Source organism: Gorilla gorilla, chromosome 17 (assembly GCF_029281585.2).
Source record: "Gorilla gorilla gorilla isolate KB3781 chromosome 17, NHGRI_mGorGor1-v2.1_pri, whole genome shotgun sequence".
Taxonomy (NCBI): Eukaryota; Metazoa; Chordata; class Mammalia; order Primates; family Hominidae; genus Gorilla; species Gorilla gorilla.
Window position 1 is genome coordinate 65,822,651 of NC_073241.2, and position 19,398 is coordinate 65,842,048.

General features: G+C 41.9%; 1 protein-coding gene across 13 annotated transcripts in view; it reads left to right on the forward strand.

The window, feature by feature from the left end:
* Positions 1 to 19,398, forward strand: part of FHOD3 (formin homology 2 domain containing 3) — a 479,946-nt gene that overhangs the window by 301,726 nt on the left and 158,822 nt on the right. For all 13 annotated transcript variants that reach the window (XM_031003628.3, XM_055368089.2, XM_055368091.2 and 10 more), the window contains 2 exons: positions 3,915 to 4,009; positions 13,196 to 13,339. In XM_031003628.3, coding sequence (XP_030859488.2) covers positions 3,915 to 4,009; positions 13,196 to 13,339 — 239 coding nt within the window. The remainder of the gene's footprint in view (positions 1 to 3,914; positions 4,010 to 13,195; positions 13,340 to 19,398) is intronic.

Genomic DNA, 19,398 nt, shown 5'->3' on the forward strand with positions numbered 1-19,398 from the left:
TCCATCTCCTGACCTCATGATCCACCCGCCTCGGCCTCCCAAAGTGCTGGGATTACAGGCGTGAGCCACCGCGCCTGGCCGAAGAAGGAAAATTTAAAATGTTCCATTTGACCGAGGCTATTGCACTTTTGCTCAGGGCCTGAGATAAAAAGGTGGATTCAAGTTCATCTGTGGGGCATGGTATGGTATTAATATCAGACCACTGGATCGTCTTCTCTTTGCTTGCATCTTTAAGTCACTTTCTCTTTCTGGTGGCCAGGGCCTGGCAGGAAGAGAAAAAGGCTCATGGGAGCCCTTAGAGAGCCTTGCTTTGTCATTTTGCCATATTGGAGACTCCCTTTCCTTAAGGTCTTCCCTGTGGTGGTTGACAGGAAATTGATTGACACCCCTCTGCTGTCTGGGTATGAGGTCCTTCCTTTTGAGTGAACAGGTTTGCCTCTCCCACAGAGGGTGAGGCAAGTGACCAGAGAGGATAACTCATGTTGAAATTTGTCCTAAATCTCAAGTCCCACTAATTTGGCTCAGCAGAGCTTTTGAAGTAGTTCAATTTTTCATTTGATAATTCTTAAACATAAGAATTTTCTTAAACATAAGAATTCCTGCTATCACGCATGATTAGCAGGAAAAAAATTCAGCCATTCTTTCAAGCGATCCCATCTCTACTTTTGCTTAAGAGTATATCTATCTGTGAAGATCATGTAAAGTGTAGTGGAAGCTACAGGTTGACAGAACTCAAACTCTCTTTCCACTGTTATTTATAGCAGAAGCATCTACATTGAGTGTGTTTATGTGGTATGTGAAAAGACATGGAACGTGCTGTGAGGAGCTTCTGTTTTCATGTTAGACCAACCCATGTCTGAGGCACTGAGCTAAATATCTTATTTTCCTTTGGATTTAATGTGGAGATTTAGGAAAGTAAGAGGGGAGAAGTATTGAGCAATTGATTCTGTGTGTATTTATTTATCTTGGTTAAGAGAGGACTGGTCGGGGAGTCAGTGCAGATGGTCCACCTGGGGGTAAACTGTGTTTCTCCACCAACCACCACCATTACAATTACAGCTACTGATATTTGAGTATCTATCATGTAACAGACACAACTCTAAACATTCTTCACATAGGACCCATTTATTCAGCACATATTTGAGTATCAGTTGTGTGCTTGCAGTCATCAGGAAAAAGGCTCTCACAGAACCTGTACTCCAGTGTTTGGGGTGGGAGTGGGGGGCAGTGGAGTTGGAGAGAGACAGATGACAATGATTAAGTATTGTCTTCTAATGTACTCCAGCAGCACTAAGGAAAAAAGACAAAGTGCTTTATCTCAATGACAATTCTCAGTAATCCTATAAGGTAGGTACAGTCATCCCAGAGACCTTAGGAGCTCCAGATGAGCTTCCTGAGCCCCTCCATCCCACTCCTTTGGGGTCCAGTTTCTTTCTCTGTTATGTGAAGGGCTAGCATTATATGGTTTATGATTCCAGTACAGGAACCGTCTCCTCTGCAACACACACACACACACATATGCACACATGCATATGCACACATACACACACACATTGTAGGGAGTTAACAAAGGCAATGAGGGGAGTGAGTGGACCCCATAATTCTGACAGGAGCTCCTAGGAAATGTGCAAGTGCTGGTGTTGAACACAGGCCTAGCCTGAGGCCTGCCAAGGCTATTTTTGTTGAACCAAATGTTTCTTCCCTTTTACCTTCATTCTTGTAAGTATTTCTGATTTTCTGCCCCAAAACAATAAAAAGAATGAACATCCATCCTAAGAGTGTACAAATATATGCACATTTCCAGACTTAAAATCCTTAGATGGTAATAAGAGACTCAGATAACACAGCTAAAAACACATTTTTCAGTTAAATTAAGCCAGTGTTTGAGTGTTCTTATTATAAAGGATTAGATGCACACATGTGCATGTGTCTGTTTAAGGGGAGTACGGATGTAGTCTGGCTACCTTTCCCTCTCTCTCTGGGCTGCCTGCCATTGTTCCTTGGCCTTTGCTCCTTGAGGACCTGTTTCGCATCTTTGGCTCCAGAGTAAGCAACCAAAAGTAGTTCTGGGTCCATTAGCACCACTAGAAAGTCTTAGTTTCGATACTTTCTCCCCTGCACATTCTTCCTTTGAGCCATGCATGGGTAACTCACTACAACATGTGTTTTATGCCAAGGTTTTATACAAAATGTGAATGTTAGAAGCTGCCCCTGTTACAAACACAAACGGCGGCATCCAGATCTCTTAAACTGGACAGTGAGACCCAAGGCCTGCTGATCAGATTGATTGACTGTCTTGAGAGCTGAGATGGTTACTTTGCGGTGGTTGGAAGAACAACTACACTGTGGTGTGGACTTCAAAGTAGTTTGATGGTCAGTATCAGCAAGGAGATAATTCAGTAGTCAGCAGGTGAAAGGAGAAAGAACATGTCTTTGTGCTCAGTTAGCAAGGGTCATAGAAGATTGCCCAGTTCTGACTGGCTGGGCCACTTTGCCAAAGCAAAAGGCTTTCTATTCACTTAGGAAAGCCAGAAGATCTCCACATTGAGCTACATTTGTGCCTTTTACGTCTTGTAGTAAGTAGGTACCTATTCTTTGTTTAATCCTCTTAAACAAATCCCCTTAAACCCTGTCTTCTCTGCTTTTCTTACTGTGTGCATCTGCCTCCTGGTTCTTTTAAAATTGCTTCAGCTTAACCCACTTCCTGCCTTCTCAGAGATCTCCATTCACTATTCAGCAGACATTTTACTGAGCATGTACTGTATGCCAGGCACTGTCCTAAGAACATGGAGATCAACAAGACAGATACTATCATGGTCCTTGGGAAACTTTTGTTCTCAAGGCCAAAATCAGCTCTGACATAGCCCATCCAAGGACCAGCATTTGGAAACTACTGTATTTAGGTTATTTCCAAGTTTACTTTTCTCAAGTAAAAATAAGCAATATCTCTTTGAGATCTTTATAGAGAAAGCAGGAAAGAGCTTCATGTTGCAAACCACCAAGCCAAGGGCAAGGCAATTCTTATTTCACTTCACTTCAAATATTCATCTTGGGCCTAGAAAACCTTGTCAAGGTGTTATGTGCCTCTTTTTGGTCTTGCCCTCGGCTTAGTGGTCCTGAATGTGAATGCAGAGTATCTCCTGTCCCTCCTAGATCCTGGAAATAACCACCCGTAAGCCTTCGCCTGCAGAGCCCAGGCAGCAGTCATCTCTTGTGCCAAGTCCCCTGCAGTCATCCCTGCTGCAAGAGGCCTCACTTGCACAGTGACAGGCTTAGCTGCATGCTTGGACACTACTCAGCTGTTGCTCTGTACTGGTGTCTGTTCTTGAGCTTATGCCTAGCTGCTCCATTAGATTATAAACCTATTGAGGGCAGCTGCCCAATAGATCTTGTACCTAGCTGATACTTAATAGTATTTGTGCCTTGATGGAGTAGATGTAATATACTTCCGTTCTTGAGATATTTGCTGGACAGGCATGTCACTTATTTCTTTGAGTCACTGCTAGAGGGATGTTAAGATCTTCCATATCCCCTTTTCTTCTGTGCTGATGGACATTCTTAGAGTACTTACCAAGAGTTTTCTAATCTGTAGGCCTACAAAGTTGCAATGATTGGGTTTTTAAAAATTACATATTTAATATGAAGAAATTTTCAAGCAAGTGAGCATCCAGACACTGAAGCATACACAATGCTCTTGTCAAAAGGAGAAAGATGATGTGAGATAGGGTTCCCTACTAAGAAATATTCTCAATTAGAAGCATGCTCAAGTCCATCCTAAGGATAATGTCACACTTTGAAATTTGGTGACTGAAAGACGCTGCCATCACTGGATACATCCTTGGATAATAAACTGTGATGTGAGATAAAGAATATTGATGAATTGCTGTTTCTAATGATTTTTGCTTTACTCATAGGGGTCAAACCTTGGTCAAATATCATGGAAATCCTGGAGGAAAAAGATGGAGTTGATACGGAGCTACTGGTTTATGCAATGACTTTGGTGAACAAGGTTGGTTGACTATGTTATGGGTTGAATTGCGTCACCTAAAAAGATATGTTAAAGCCCTGACCCTTGGTATCTGTGCTTGTGGCCTTATTTGGAAATAGTGTCGTAGCAGGTGTAATCTGGTTGTGAGGGTGGGCTCTGATGCAGCATGACTGTGTCCTTATAAGAGGAAAAGAGACACAGAGGGAAGACGATGTGAACATGCAAGGAAGACAGCCACAAGAGGACAGGCAGAGGTCAGAATAATGCATCTACAAGCCAGGGAACGCCACAGATTGTTGGCTGCCAATTGAGGATGAGGCAAAGACAGACTTCCTGTAGAGCCTTCAGGAAAAGCATGGCCCTGCTGACACCTTAATATCAGACTTCTAGTCTTTCAAACTGAGACAGAATAAGTTTCTGTTGTTTTAAGCCACGTAGTTTGTGGTACTTTCTTACGGTAGCCATAGGGAACAAATACATTGTGAAAATCTAAAATTTTCCCTCTGAATAAGAGCCACACCATGTGGACACCCATCACAGTGGCTGGAACCACAGCTGCAGTGTGCAGTACGGGAGAAAATCCTTTATGCGACACGTGGAGTGGATGCGTGCAGGTGTGCGTGCTTGTGAAGGCCTGTGGGTGCCTGTGTGTGTTCATGCTTTGGTCTTTTCTAGTAAAACCAGGAAAGTGACAGTGAGAATTTTATGACTGCTTTTCCTATCAAGTTGGCCCCTTAAAATAATAATAATAATATATTATTATTATTATTTGAGGTGGAGTCTCACTCTGTTGCCCAGGCTGGAGTGCAGTGGCACGATCTCGGCTCACTGCAGCCTCCACCTCCCAGGTTCAAGAGATCCTCCTGCCTTAGCCCCCCTAGTAGCTGGGATTACAGGCACGTGCCACCATGCCTGGCTAATGTTTGTATTTTTAGTAGAGTCGGGGTTTAACTGTGTTGGCCAGGCTGGTCTTGAACTCTTGACCGCATGTGGTCCACCCGTTTCGGCCTCCCAAAGTGCTGGGATTACAGGCGTGAGCCACTGTGCCTGGCCAAAATTATTTTTTAAAATCATTTTTCCTTGAGGGAATATAAATTATGAAGTTTTACTCTAAGAAAATTGTTCACATGTCAGGAAGACACGAGGTGCACGTGTTCCACTGCATATTGAAGTTGGACTCTTGGGCTGAGATAAGGAATCCTGGGGGTAGGTTCCACTTGTCTCATGTGATGGTGACCACACACCTTTTGCTGTCATTCCTCCTGTTGCGTCCCTCCCTGATCACCACCTTGTAGGGCAGTTTTGGTCCTTGGTGCTCTTCCTCAGAGGTGCTGCTCTGAAACAAGGGGGCCCATGCTGACCCAGAACAGGCCCAGTCTCAGGTCTGGAGTTTCTCCATTTGGATCGACATGCCTTAGAGCACAGGCACCTCGCCAGCTGCCCCATGGGCCTTCCTTGTACTCTCCTTATGCGCTCATGCTGGATGTGAGCCTGCAGGACCATCTGCAGTGATGGTTAAGGCTTCAGAAAGATCCAGAGTCCATTCCTGAAATACAGCTGGAGAAACATTTTCCCTGATGAACTGGGGATAAGTTTGTAGAAAGCAGTATAATTATGAAGAGCACCTTCTCCTAGTAGATAGTAAAACGTGCAGACTCTGAGGATTACAACAATGTAGTGTGGCTCCTTCCTCAGCAGACAGATGATTGGTGCAGAGGAGCTCTGAAACAGACCTCAGTGTATAGAACAACTCACTGTACAGTTAACATTGGTGGGGACGGGTTAGGTACTGATTGGAGAGGTGTTGTTAAATGGAAGTAAACAAAAACATACTTTAACCATACACCACAGTAAGCCCCAAGGAGCTTAAAGCATTTAATGGAACATAGCAAACTGTAGGAAGAGAAAAAAAAGAGAGAGATGAAGAGTAATTAGTCTGTGGTTGGTAACGTTTATTTTAAAAATAAAACCAGTGAAACAGGTTCCAGAGGAAGAGATTTAACTATTTTACTGCATAAAATTTTAAAAGATATTATTTACAAAATGAAAATCACAAAGTATAACTAAATGCAAATGACAAACTAGAAAATTGTTTACAAAAAGAAAGTTAGGAAATGATATTATCCTAAATATATTATGAACTCAGTAGAAAAATGAAAGACATTAAACCAACTAAGAACAAAAGAAATACATATGAAAACAACAAGACATGTTTCCCAGGTCACATTGGCAATGATTGCCTTTTAATGAAGTATCATTTCTTGATGAACACCCAGGAAACTCCTATAACCCTGGTGGGAAATGGGCACAAATTTTCTGAAGCATAATCCTAAAAATTCTGCTTTTATTTTCAAATCTTTTTATGAGCTCATTTTACCATTTGATCTGAAGCAATTTTCTGTTGGTTTCTAAGGATTAAAGTCATCTATTTCCTGTCCTTTTTAGTCACTGCCATTGTTTTGGAGAACACCGAATTCAGCAAAAATGGAATTTTCACACTGCCACAGTGTTCCCCATTGTAACATTACCTATTTTATTGATAAGGCCATGCCCAGCTATTCTTATGATCATAGCAGTACCCACACAATGTGGTACTTTGTTGCTAATCACTGGCAGAGACCCAGTGCCTGTCACCCTCTGTTTGGCATTCTGTGGCATTTGATGTCCAGGAATCCCTCACTTACTCTTTCTCTTCTGGCAGTTCTTTCTCATCCTTTGTTAGTTCTGGCCAAGGAGACATCCAGAAAGATCCTTGAGGTCATTCATTCAAATGTAATCCTTTTCTTAACTCATTTATGCCTAGTGTTCCGTTATTGGAACGCTAAGCTTGTGTGAGTTATTTATATCCTACTTCTCAAGGTCATTGCCAAGGTATAATTTTTCACGCACACACAAAAATTTTGCAACCTCCGGCATAAATGCGTTAAACAAGTCATGCCGGGTTTGTTTTGTTTTATTGTATTGTAGTAATGCATGTTGCCCAATGAGTAAACTCCTCTGAGATACCAAACAAAATAACAAATTAAAATGTTAATCTGGGTCTCGAAAACATTCAGACTGTGAAATCTGGGAAATTATATTGCAGGTTGGGTGGTTTCTAAGTATTGATATCAACAAAATAAAGGCCCCTAATAACATGGAATTTTTAAAAATGGACATTTCCATGACAAACAAAACAATGACACTAAGTCCTATCCTGGTTACTGTTCTAAAACTGATTGCCTTGTAAAATAGGAGGAAGCACACTGGGGTGGGAGGTACAATGAGTAACAAGAGGGGTTACCGTGAGGCTGGCTTAGGGTGTTCAGGGAAAGCAGGACCCCAGGGAGCCATGGGGAGAGGAGTTGTTCAGTTGTTCATTGGGGCTAGGGGATAACTAACTTGGATGGTACATGCTGAGTAGTTGCCTTTGTTTTTACATTTACTTTTATTGTTTTAAAATTATTGTCTTAGTCCATTTTGTGTTGCTGTAACTGAATACCACAGACTGGGTAATTTATAAAGAAATAGATTTCTCACAGTTTTGGAGGCTGGGAGGTTCGATATCAAAGTATCAAGGTACTGGCATCTTGTGAGGACCTTTTTGCCATGCCATCCATTGTAGAGGGCAAGGGGGTTGTAGGGGGAGAGAGAAGAAGGGGGTGAAACTTACGCTCTGTTGGGAACCTATTCCTTCAGTAAGTAACCCACTCCTGAGATAATAGCATTCATCCGATTTACCTCCTTTCAACACTGTTGCTTTGGGGATTATGTTTCTAACGCATGAACTTTGGGGGGCATATTAAAACCATAGCATTCTGCCCCCTGTCCCCAAAATTCATGTCCTCCTCATGTGCAAGATATATCCATTCCATCCCATTAGCCCCAAAGTCATAATGAATTCCAGTACAGACTCAAAGTCCCAAATCCAGAGTCTCATCTGAATCAGGTATAGGTAAGACTCAAGGCACGATTCATCCTGAGGCAAATTTCCCTTTAGCTGTGAGTCTGAAATCAAACAAGTTACCTACTTCCAAAATACGTTGTTGGAACTGGCATAGATGTTCACATTCCAAAAGGCAGAAATAGTCAAGAAGAAAGGAATAACTAGTTCCAAGTCCAAAGCCCAAGTGAGGAAAAAACAATATTAAATCTTAAGACACCAGAATAATCTATTTTGACTCCATGTCCCACATCCTGGGCACACTGGGGTTGGGGTTGGGCCCACAAGGCCTCAGGCAACCCCATCCCTATGGCTTTGCTGGGCTCAGCCCACGCTTCAGCTCTCCTGGGTTGGAGCTTATGCCTACAGCTTTCCCGGGCTGGATTGCACACTGGTAGCTCTACAGTTCTGGGGTCTTGGGGGCTGCCTCGCTCCCGTGGCTCCACTAGGCATTGCCCTAGTAGGGACTCTCTGCAGTGGCTTCACCCTGTGAGAAATCTCTTCCTGGGACCCTAGGCTGTCCATAACCTTCTTTTAGATCTAGGTTGAGGTCACCATGGCTCCACGGCTCTTGTATTTTCCACACCTGCAGAATTAGTACCATGTGTTTTATGGCTTGTACCTTCCAGAGCAGCAAGGCCTGCTTGAGTCACAGCTGGGGTAGCCAAAAAATCCTGCACCAGAATTCTGGGAGCAGGATCCTGAGTGGCCCTGAGCCACTGCTGAGGTGCCGCTGGTGCCTGTCCAGAAACCTTGCCCTCAAGGTCCTAGCTTGCTTAGAAGGTCTCTGAAATGCCTTTGGAGTTTTTCTCCCATCATCTTGATGAATAACACTGGCTCCCTTCTATCCATACTATAATCCTTTTAGCAAATGGTCACTTGGTCATGCCTTTGGTTTGCTTTCCAAAAGATGCTTTTTTACTCTTTACATGGCCAAGCTGTGACTTTTTCAAATTTTTCTACTCTACTTTCCTTTTAATAAACTCCATCTTTATATCACTTCTATCCTCTTGCATCTTCCTATATGCAGTTAAGAGTAACCATACAACTGCTTCAATATTTTGCTTAGAATTTTTTTTCACCAGATATCCTAGTTCATTGCTCTTAAATTCTGACTTTCATTAGAGCCCTAGGACATTGACATATTTCAGCCAAGTTCTTGCCACTTTAAAACAAAGATGGCTTTTATTCTGGTTTCTAATACCTTGATTCTCGTTTCCATCTGAGACCTCTTCAGAATTGGCTTTACCATTTGTATTTCTACCAACCACTTCAGCAATCTCTAAGAAGGCTCTGACTTTTCCTACAACTATTCTCTTCTTCTGAGCTCCCACCAGAGTCAACCAGATAATGCTCTAGTCAATCTAGGCTTTTTCTAGCTTGCTTCTCCAAATTTTTCCAGCCTCTACCTGTTACCCAATTCCAAAGCTGCTTTCACGTTTTCAGTTATTTGTTATAGCAACAGCCCACTTCTCTGTATCAATTTTATGTCTTTGTTTTGTGTTGCTATAACAGAATACCACAGGCTGGGTAATTTATAAAGGAAATAAATTTATTACTCACAGTTCTTGAGGCTGGGAATCCAATATCAAGATGCTGGCATCTGGCCAGGCCCTTCTTTTCTGTGCTATCCCGTAGTGGGATACAGAGGGTGAGGGAGGTTGTAGGGAAAATAAGATGGTTGAACTCATCCATTTACCAGGAAACTACTCCTACAATAATTAACCCAGTCCTGAGATAACAGAACTAATCCATTCATTACCTAATCACTGCTTAAAGGTTCTCCCTTCCGACACTGCTGCATTGGGGTTTAAGTTTCCAACACATGAACTTTGGGTGGGGGGCACATTCAAACCATAACAATGCACCTTCTAGAATATAGCTATATGAGTTTTAACACGTACATGGAGATGGATCACCTTCACAATTAGAATACAGACTAATAATAACATAGTATTCCCCCATGTTATCCTTTTATACTGACACTCTGAGCTCCTATATATAATCCTGAGAAACCACTGATTTATTCTCTGATCACTGTAATTTTGTCTTTTCAAGAATGTCAGATGGAATCATACAGTAAGTAACCCTTTGAGGCTGGCTTCTGTCAGTATAATGCCTTTTGAGATTAATCTTTTATTGCATATATTAATATATGCAATATATTAATTAACCCCTTTCCACTGCTGTGTAGTATTCCTTGTAGAGATGCATATGTGCTTACCCATTCACCTGTTGAAGGAGATTTGTGTGTGTTTATAGCTTTTGGCTTCCACAGATAGCGCTGCTATGATCGTTCATGTACTGGCTTTGCCACAATGGTTTTATCCTACAAGAAAGACTTGGTGCAATCAATGAAAACCCAGGGAGGGGGAAGAATGTCCTTTAGGACAGAATTTCCCCCTCTGAGAGAGATTTGTAAAGATTTACTTGTCACAGGCCTTGTCAAGACAAAGTCTAAGAAAAAAACATGAGGAGGGATACCAAGTGTCAGGCAGCTATGCTCGGCACCTTTAGTGTCTGAGGTTGAAGGCATCAGGAAACATTTACCTCGCAGACTTTTCTGGGGAAGCTGCCATTTTTGTCAGAGGTGGACAACTTAGCAGCAGAGGCTGCAGGGTGGAACTGGGAGGGGAGGCCCAGGGACAGGTGGAAGTGTGGTAGAATTTGATGAGCCTATTAGAGAATCAGCCAAAAAAAAAAAAAAAGATGAATTTTTTAAAAGATGTATAGCACCCTCTTGCACAGCTGGAAAAAGAAGCTGCATTTGTGAGTGGCAGAAGGCCATCATTTCCCCCGCAGCCTACATAAAAGGTGATAGTATGCAGGCTTGGCTCAAGCCTATATTTTCACTGCGGAAATGACAAATGACCTGCTGATACCCTCAGTTCAGGGCCTATTACTGAGCAAGGGGCAAGAGTTTCCCAAGTCTTTTTAGTTCTTTTTTTTTTTTTTTTTTTTGAGACAGAGTCTTGCTCTGTCGCCCAGGCTGGAGTGCAGTGACATGATCTTGGCTTACTGCTATCTCCGTCTCCCGGGTTCAGGTGATTCTTGTGCCTCAGCCTCCCAAGTAGCTGGGATTACAAGCATGTGCCACCACATCCTGCTAAATTTGTGTATTTTTAGTAGAGACTGGGTTTCGCCATGTTGGCCAGGCTGGTCTTCAGCTCCTAGCCTCAAGTGATCCACCTGCCTCAACCCCCCAAAAGTGCTGGAGTTACAGGTATGAGCCACTGTGCCTGGCCCCTGCTTACTTCTATAGTTCTAATTTTTAAATTATTTACTAGTGATTTCCTCACCCTTTATGGTTGGACTTGCTAAAGCAATGGGGGTTAGGTTTAGCAGTTTAACCTCCTGGAAACTTCTGAGTGAAAGAACCTCAGTTGACTCCCAGAAAGGTGAAAGGGGAAGAAGAAGGTGGGGGAACGAGGTGAAGAGACTACCAGCGGCCTCTCTCTGTGCCTGGGGCTGGCCCCCACGCTGCTGTGTAGGAAGTTTTAATTCTGATGCTAGATGTCCCTTCACCTGCATTCCTCAGGCTGTGCATTTTGCAGAGTCAGCTGGCAGTTAGGGCATCTCTAATTGTTCACTCTGCCTGGGCCTGGTATTGTCATTTCCCTCTCATCTTTTAATAAGTTCTAGAGTTTTCACTAAAAGCAAAGGATGATAGGATTCTTTGAATGATGTGCAATTTTTCAATCAATGTTGGAAGCAGAAGGCAGCCCTGATGACCGTTATTGCCTGTCAGTGCGATGTGGTTAGCCTGGTTCCTATAGACACTGGTGTGTGCTGTCATACGTGGCGTGGCGGCCTAAGTGTGAACACCTATTTATGATGGCTTCAGATTCACAGCTTCCTGCCTTGTGTCCTTATTGGGGCCTTGAATAATTAGGCTATCGCATCACAATTAGTTTTCATTAGTTTCTGATCTCAATAGCAGTGACTGGTGTCCTCTTTGCTCAGCTTAAAAAGGAAAACGCCATTATTCGAGTTATGAATAGAGGCCTTCTTTCCAACATTGATAGCCCCAAGATAGAAGTGTTAGAGAAGCTGGTGCTATGAAATGATCTTTACAGAAGTGTTGGTCTTATTCCTTCCTAGGCAAGTTATCATGTTTAGAATAATTTTGGAATGTGTGTCTTGTTCTTAGAAATGCAAAGATAGTGAGGTAAGTAGGGACTAAAGGCTGAGACTGGAATGGCAGCTCTGAGCCCAGGGTTTTATCCCAGTGTCTTCAGTCACTTCCTGTTGCCTCAGGCGTTTATCCTTCTCTCCCTCCTGTAGAAGATAAAGGGCTTGCAGTAAATCTCAGGCTCCTTCCATCTGTGAGCCAGGGCCTTGTCTCAGATACCCTCCTTCTCTTAAGAGAGGTAGAATTCAAAGAGAAGTCAGCTTTTTCTTTCTTGGTTCTCTTTTTGTCTCTTAATTGCTGCCTTGAAATTTCTCATGTTTTTCTAAATTTCATAGACCACGGGGAGGCCCTATTGAATTTAAATACAATTTAATAAAATTAAATTGTTACAACTCCAGTTGTTGGTGTATGGATCTTAACAGGAGTTTCTAATTACAAAGTAGGTTAGTTTTCTATTGCCACGTAACAAATTACTGCAAACTTAGCAGCTTCAAACAACATCCATGTATCATCTCACAGCTTCCGTGGGGCAGGGAGTCCAGGCATGGCCTTAGTAGGTCCTCTGCCCAGGGTCTCACAAGGCCGCAGCCGAGGTGTCGCCCAGGACTGAAGTCTCATCTGAGACTTGGGGTCCTCTTCCAGGCCTATGTAGTTGGCAGAATTCATTTCCTTGCTTCTGTGAAAGTTGTGGTTGCTCTTGCCTCGAGGCCAGTGGGATAATCTCTTTCCAGTCCAGCTCAGAGAAGAGCTAAGCCTTCTTTTAAAGGGCCTACCTGATTATCACCTAGGAGAGTCACCCCTTCGATTAACTCAAAATCAACTGCTTTTGGACCTTCATTACATCTGCAAAATCCCCTCATCTTTGCCACCTAATGTAACCTAATCATGGGAGTGCCCCCCTCTCATGGGAGTGCCCAGCCCACACTCAAGCCAAGGAGATTATGTAGCACTTGTACACCAGAGGGGAGAATATTGGGGTTCATTCTGCCTGCCACACTGAAGAGGCTTTTGCTCAAATAAATTTGTCATCTGTCTGGATTGATTAGTGGCCATGATTATAACAATATGCCTGGATTAGGCATTGGAAAATGCCCTGAGAGCCTCAAGGCAGTCTTCTATGGTGTCTCTGTAGCTGGTTCTTCTCTTCTTCCAGACGTTATCAGGACTACCAGACCAAGACACCTTCTACGACGTCGTGGACTGCCTGGAGGAGCTGGGCATCGCTGCTGTGTCCCAGAGGCACTTGAACAAGAAAGGGACTGACCTGGACTTAGTGGAGCAACTCAACATTTATGAGGTACCAGACCATGCCTTTTGTAAGGTATCGTACAGCTTTGGCAATTGTCAAAGGCTGAGATGGCGCCTACTTTAGACCACGCGTAAAGCGTATGAGCACCACCAGCTTATTAGAAACTCAGGATTGTAGGCTTCACCCCAGACCTACTGAATCAGAAACTCTGAGGGCCCAGCAGACCGTGTTATGACAAGCCTTCCAGGAGAGTCTGATGCATATTCAAGCTCAAGAACCCTTGATATAGGGGAAATGGGTTAGCTGTTTTCCTTTAAAGAACATGCCGTTTGTCAGCGGCACCTTCACTCAAGGAGACGGGGAGAGAAAGAGATAGAGACAGAAATCACATTTCTTATACCTGAGTGGGGTGGAACTTCAGGCAGGGCCAGATACATGATTTGTAGCAACCAATGCAAAACGAAAATGAAGGACCATTTATGGAACACTCAAGCAAAAGTGCTGTTAAAGATACTGAAACAACTCTTCACTTTCTTCTGTGGTTTCTCCCACCTTGTTATGGTGATTTTCTAATTCGGTATGTAATTGTCGTAAGGAAAGAAAAATTAAAAATTAAAATTTAAAATTATTACCATGAATTTTACTGTTCATCTTTATATTATGAAGTGTCAGTTTAGAATGCAAATATAAGAGCCTTTAACTTGTAGGCAGAATCAGCCAAATTACCTAAATCATATTTTGTAGCTCCCATATGCATGTGTATTTTGTTCTTATCAAAACAGCAGAAACAGTACGAAACTGACTGCACTGTTTTTACATCACTTCTTGGGGTGTGTGCATTCTACCAACACTCTGCCTTTAACTTACTAAAGAGTAAGAAGGGGCTGAAAGAAAAAGGATCTAGGAGCTGCCCTATCTTTTCCTTTCTTTATGTTGTCATTTCAGCATAAATTGTTGTCTAACATGGGAAGGTAACAGGGTAAGAAAGGATATGAGAGGCTCCATGGGTTGTCTTTTGTCTGCACTCAAATCCATCTCGAAGGGAAACATGGCCCCCAGGGTTGTCAGTGCCCCTGCCTGCCCAGTTGTAGGTGTAACATACTTACCTTGTACTCAACTTCCAGTCCCGCAGAACTCCTGCCTATTACCAGTCTACCAGAATCTGTGCACATGAGCAGCAAGGAATGGCAGACATGCATGTTGTACCTCTCTCCTCTGCTTGTGCAACAGCACAGGTCACTCACCCGTGACGCCGGTTCTGCTTTGGGCTACACATCAGGGCTTCAGACCCTGTTGACTTGAGTTCAGACTGTTCCCTGTGGGTTAATTTTAGGTCAAATGCCCTCACGGTATTAAAAGTACTTAACTATGAGAGTGTTGAAATGACACTCTTTCTTGCTGATCCTCATCATCCCAGTGTCCGCCATGGCCAGTTAGGGGCAGATCTGAAGATGTGTTTTCTCTTGGGTGGTATGACCTCAACCAGGAAAGTGAATTCCTCTAGGTCCAAACTTAAAGAATACAATGACCCAGGCAATCCCTGAGGACATTCCACCAGTGGCATTCTGTGTGTCTGTCATTGCAAGAGCCTTTGGGGCCTGTATAACCTTCCACCTCTGGTTGGTTGGTTGTTGGTTGTTTTTTGAGACAGAGTCTCTCTCTGTTGCCCAGGCTAGAGTGTGGTGGCGCGATCTCGGTTCACTGCAACCTCTGCCTCCTGGGTTCAAGTGATTCTCCTGCCTCAGCTTTCCCAGTAGCTGGGATTACAAGTGTCCACCATCATGACCAGCTGATTTTCATATTTTAGTAGAGACAGGGTTTCACCATATGGGCCCGATTAGTCTTGAACCACTGACCTCAAGCAATCCACTTGCCTCAGCCTCCCAAAGTGCTGGGATTACAAGTGTGAGCCACTGTGCCTGACCCTGGTTGTTTTTTCATTTTGTTTTGCCCTCCACCCATCCTTCACATTCCACAAAATTCACCATTTTAAAGTGTACAATTTAATGGTTTTTAGCATATTCACAAGGTTGTACAATCATCAACACTATCATATTTCAGATTGCTTTTGTCACTCCCAAAAGAAACCCCCACACCCATTAGCAGACACTTCACGTTCTTCCCTGTCCCCCCTGGCCCCAAACTGGTAATCTACTTTCTCTCTCTATGGATTTACCTGTTTTGGACATTTCAGACAAATGGATCCATACAAAATGTGGTCTTTGTGGCTAGCTTTCACTTAGCATGTTTTCAAGGTTCACCTACGTTTGCAGAATCACTACTTTGTTCATAGTTGTGCTGACAATATTCTATTATATGGATACACCATATTTTGTTTATCCATTTATCAGTTGGTGAATACTTGAGTTATTTCTACCTTTTGGCTATTATGAATAATGCTGTTGTGAACATTTGTGTTGAATTGAAGTTTGTGTACATACGTTTTCAGTTCTCTTGGGTTTATACCTAGAAGTGAAATTGCTGGTCATATGGTAACTATCTTTAACTGATTGAGGAATTGCTGGATTGGTTTCTAAAATGGCTATCCCATTTTATATTCCTACCAGCACTGTATAAGGATTCCAGTTACTCCACACCTTTGTCAACGCTTATTATTGTCCACCATTTTTATTATAGCCAGCTAGTAGGTGTGAAGTGGTATCTTACTGTGGTTTTGACTTGCATTTCCCTGTTGACTAATGATGTTTAGCCTCTTTCTAAGTGCATATTGGCTGTCTGTATAGTTTCTGTGGAGAAATATTTATTCCGATCCTTTGCTCATTTTTTAATTGATTTTTTTTTTTTTTTTGAGATGGAGCTTTTTCTCTTGTTGCCCAGACTGGAGTGCAATGATGCAATCTCGGCTCACCGCAACCTCCACCTCCCAGGTTCAAGCGATTCCCCTGCCTCAGCCCCCTGAGTAGCTGGGATTACAGGCATGTGCCACCACGCCCAGCTAATTTTGTGTTTTTGGTAGAGATGGGGTTTCTCCATGTTGTTCAGGATGGTCTCAAACTCCCGACCTCAGGTGATCCACCTGCCTTGGCCTCCCAAAGTGTTGGGATTAAGGGCATGAGCCACCGCCCCCAGCCTTGATTTTTTTATTGTTGAGTTTTAGGAATTATTTCTATATTCTGGATACTAGACCCTTATCAGCTATATAATTTGAAAATATTTTCTCCCATTCTATGGGTTGTATTTTTCCACTTCTGACATAACTGATCAGTCTTATTAATAGTAATACATTTAAAAAATATTTCCTTTTTCCACTTATAAAGATAATATATACTCATTGATGAAAATTTGGAAAATAACAAAAAGCATTTTTGGTATATGAAAAAGCAAAAGAGAAAAAAAAATCACCCATGATTTTATTACTAACCATTTTTAACATTTTGGTCTATTTTTCTGGTCTTTTTTGTATATGTGGGTGTGTGTTCATGATGAGGGACATAGTAGTCTACATATAGTGTTGCATGTTGAATCTTATTAGCAAACATGTTGGAAACGTTTTCGCTTGTCATTACATGTTTAAGAATTTAATGTTTTAGTACAATATTCTATCTGTGTGTATACCATAATATATATAACTAGTCCCTATTTTTTCAGATTTAGATTATTTTCAAAGTTTTCACAATTACAAATGCTGTTATGAGGAAGATATTCATTCATAAATTTTTCTGCACCGCTAGATCTCTAGGGAAGATATTTTCCATTTCCTTATGGTCTTCACTGGATAGAAATGGAGAGAGTGATGTATAACTCACTATTTTCTATAAGTTACTGTCATAATAAGTGACAAGTTGAGGAATAGAACAGAATTATCTTTATATGATCTTGGGAGAGAAGAAACTGGGCCCAACATATTTGCTGGCAGCACTTGAAGCTGCCAACAGCCACCAGCTGGCCAGCTCTTTGTGCCCTGCTCTGGGCATCTTCTCTTCCAGCCCTGCCTCACTCCCTCAGTTTTTTATTGTTACTGACCTGTGGCCCTGGGAGGCCAGTAGGTGACAAAGGAGTATGTTCTCATGGCTCCTAAGATACAAGATGGAGAATAAAGTAAGCATACTAAAGATGGAAGAGGAAGAGAGCTCAAGAGAGTTGGTTTAAATAAAGGTAGAAGATGGACTTTTTCCAGCACAGATATTTCCTTCCCTTAGCCCCCTCACCACCATGATCGGAACTCCTTCCATCTCTTAGATTCTGTTCAACCAGAGGCTCAGATGACCACAGATTTGGATTCCATAGGGTCACTGTATATTCAGAGGCCAGCATGATGCGGATGAATTGCCCATCAGTGAACAAACTGGGAGAGAGTATTGAAGAATAGCCTTGATACCAACTCCAGGAATCTAAAAACTATCCTCTGCTTCGGGGCACATTTTCTCTCCAGCCTACCTGCCTCTTAAGCCACCTCCTCAACTTCTTTCCCCTCATGCCAGACTTTGAAGAAATTATACTGTGTTCACCATCTTTCTTTTGTCGAATTACATGTGCCTAATATTTGAGCATCAAGTGTATATCATTCACAAATGAAGCATATTTGTGTCATTTAAAGAGCAATAAAACAAATACCATGTACCAGCTTTAAGAACTAAAACATTACAACTCAGAAGTGTCCTGACAGCCCCTTCATTGTCATCCTACTACTTCTATCCCCAGTATTCTCTTGCTTTCTTTAAAAATAATTTAACCTGAAAACCACTTATTCTGTGAGCTAACATAAAGAATCATATTACTAAATCAGAATTGGCTAATCAGAGATCTTTCCCAGTTATCTGGCTGTACTAATAATTTCAAGAATATAGCCTATCGAGGTGCAGATGGATCAGAGAGAGGTCTGGGACATCCCTTGTGACTCCCCAGGTCATTTTTTCATGATTCAGATGTGTGCTTTCTGACCCGGAACAACAGACAAAGTCTCTAAGTGAGGTTCACAAGGTCGTCTCACCCAGCAAGGAGCATTTAGTTAGGAAACATCTCTACTTCATGCCCCAGAGAGTCATGGCTCACAAATCCATAATTCTGAGTTTATTTACTATAAGTAATCCATAGCCAGGGACATCCTGCTAAGAGTATTCCAGAAATAAGAACTCTCAGCAAATATCTTTAATTTATTTGTTAGATAGTCTAGTTAATTCGCATATTTATGGTAGGTGAGGGAGGTCCTCACATGCTTGTGTCCTTTCCCCAGAAACATCTTTCTTGTAAGATGAGTGAAAGGATCATCAGCCAGATGCTTTAGCTCCTTCTTCTCAGTCTGCCCCTAAACAATGTATTATTGAATTTTGTCTGTTTTCAAGCTTTTTATAAATGGAATCATATCTTTTGACTCTTTCTAGAATATGCCCTTTTGCTCAACAGTTTTGAGACCTGTTCCATGTTGATATATGGATAACAGCTTGTTCATTTTCACTGCTGACGAATGTATCACAATTTATTTATCTGCTCTGCTCTGAACAGATGTTAGGTGGTTTAAATTTTTGTTGCCTTGACAAACAATGCTACTACGAGAGTTCTTGTACTTCCCTGTGTGTGTGTGTGTGTGTGTGTGTGTGTGCAATAGTTAAGATGTTTAGGTATCAGTTTTATTCATGCTGCATCAAAATATTTAGAAGTTTTTCTTCCTTCTCTAAGCCCTGGAAATGTTTAAGTGACATTTCATATTCTGGTCTTTGATGGCTTATTAGAATTCTGTTGGGAAATTATGTGGGCCTGTGATGTTAAATATATATGTGTGTGGGGTGAGGACAGTGAGGGAAGATTTTTGGTAACTATATTTTTTTCTATGGAAACTGGTCTGTTTAAACTTCCTATTGTTACAGGATCAATTTTGCTAACTTACATTTCCTAGGAAATTATCCATTTCATCTGTATTTTAAAATTCCTTAGCAAAGGAATTTTTATTAGTCTGTTATGAATATTTTAAATTTCTTCTCTTTTAGTAATCTTCCTTTTGTTATTTCTTACTTTGTGTTTCTGACTTCTCCTTTTCCCTCCAGATTAACTAATGGTTTGTCTATTTTGTTGATTTTTTTCAAGCAATAATTCTGACTTTTATATGAATTGCACTGCTTTTCTGTTTTGCAACTCAATGTTTTGCTATT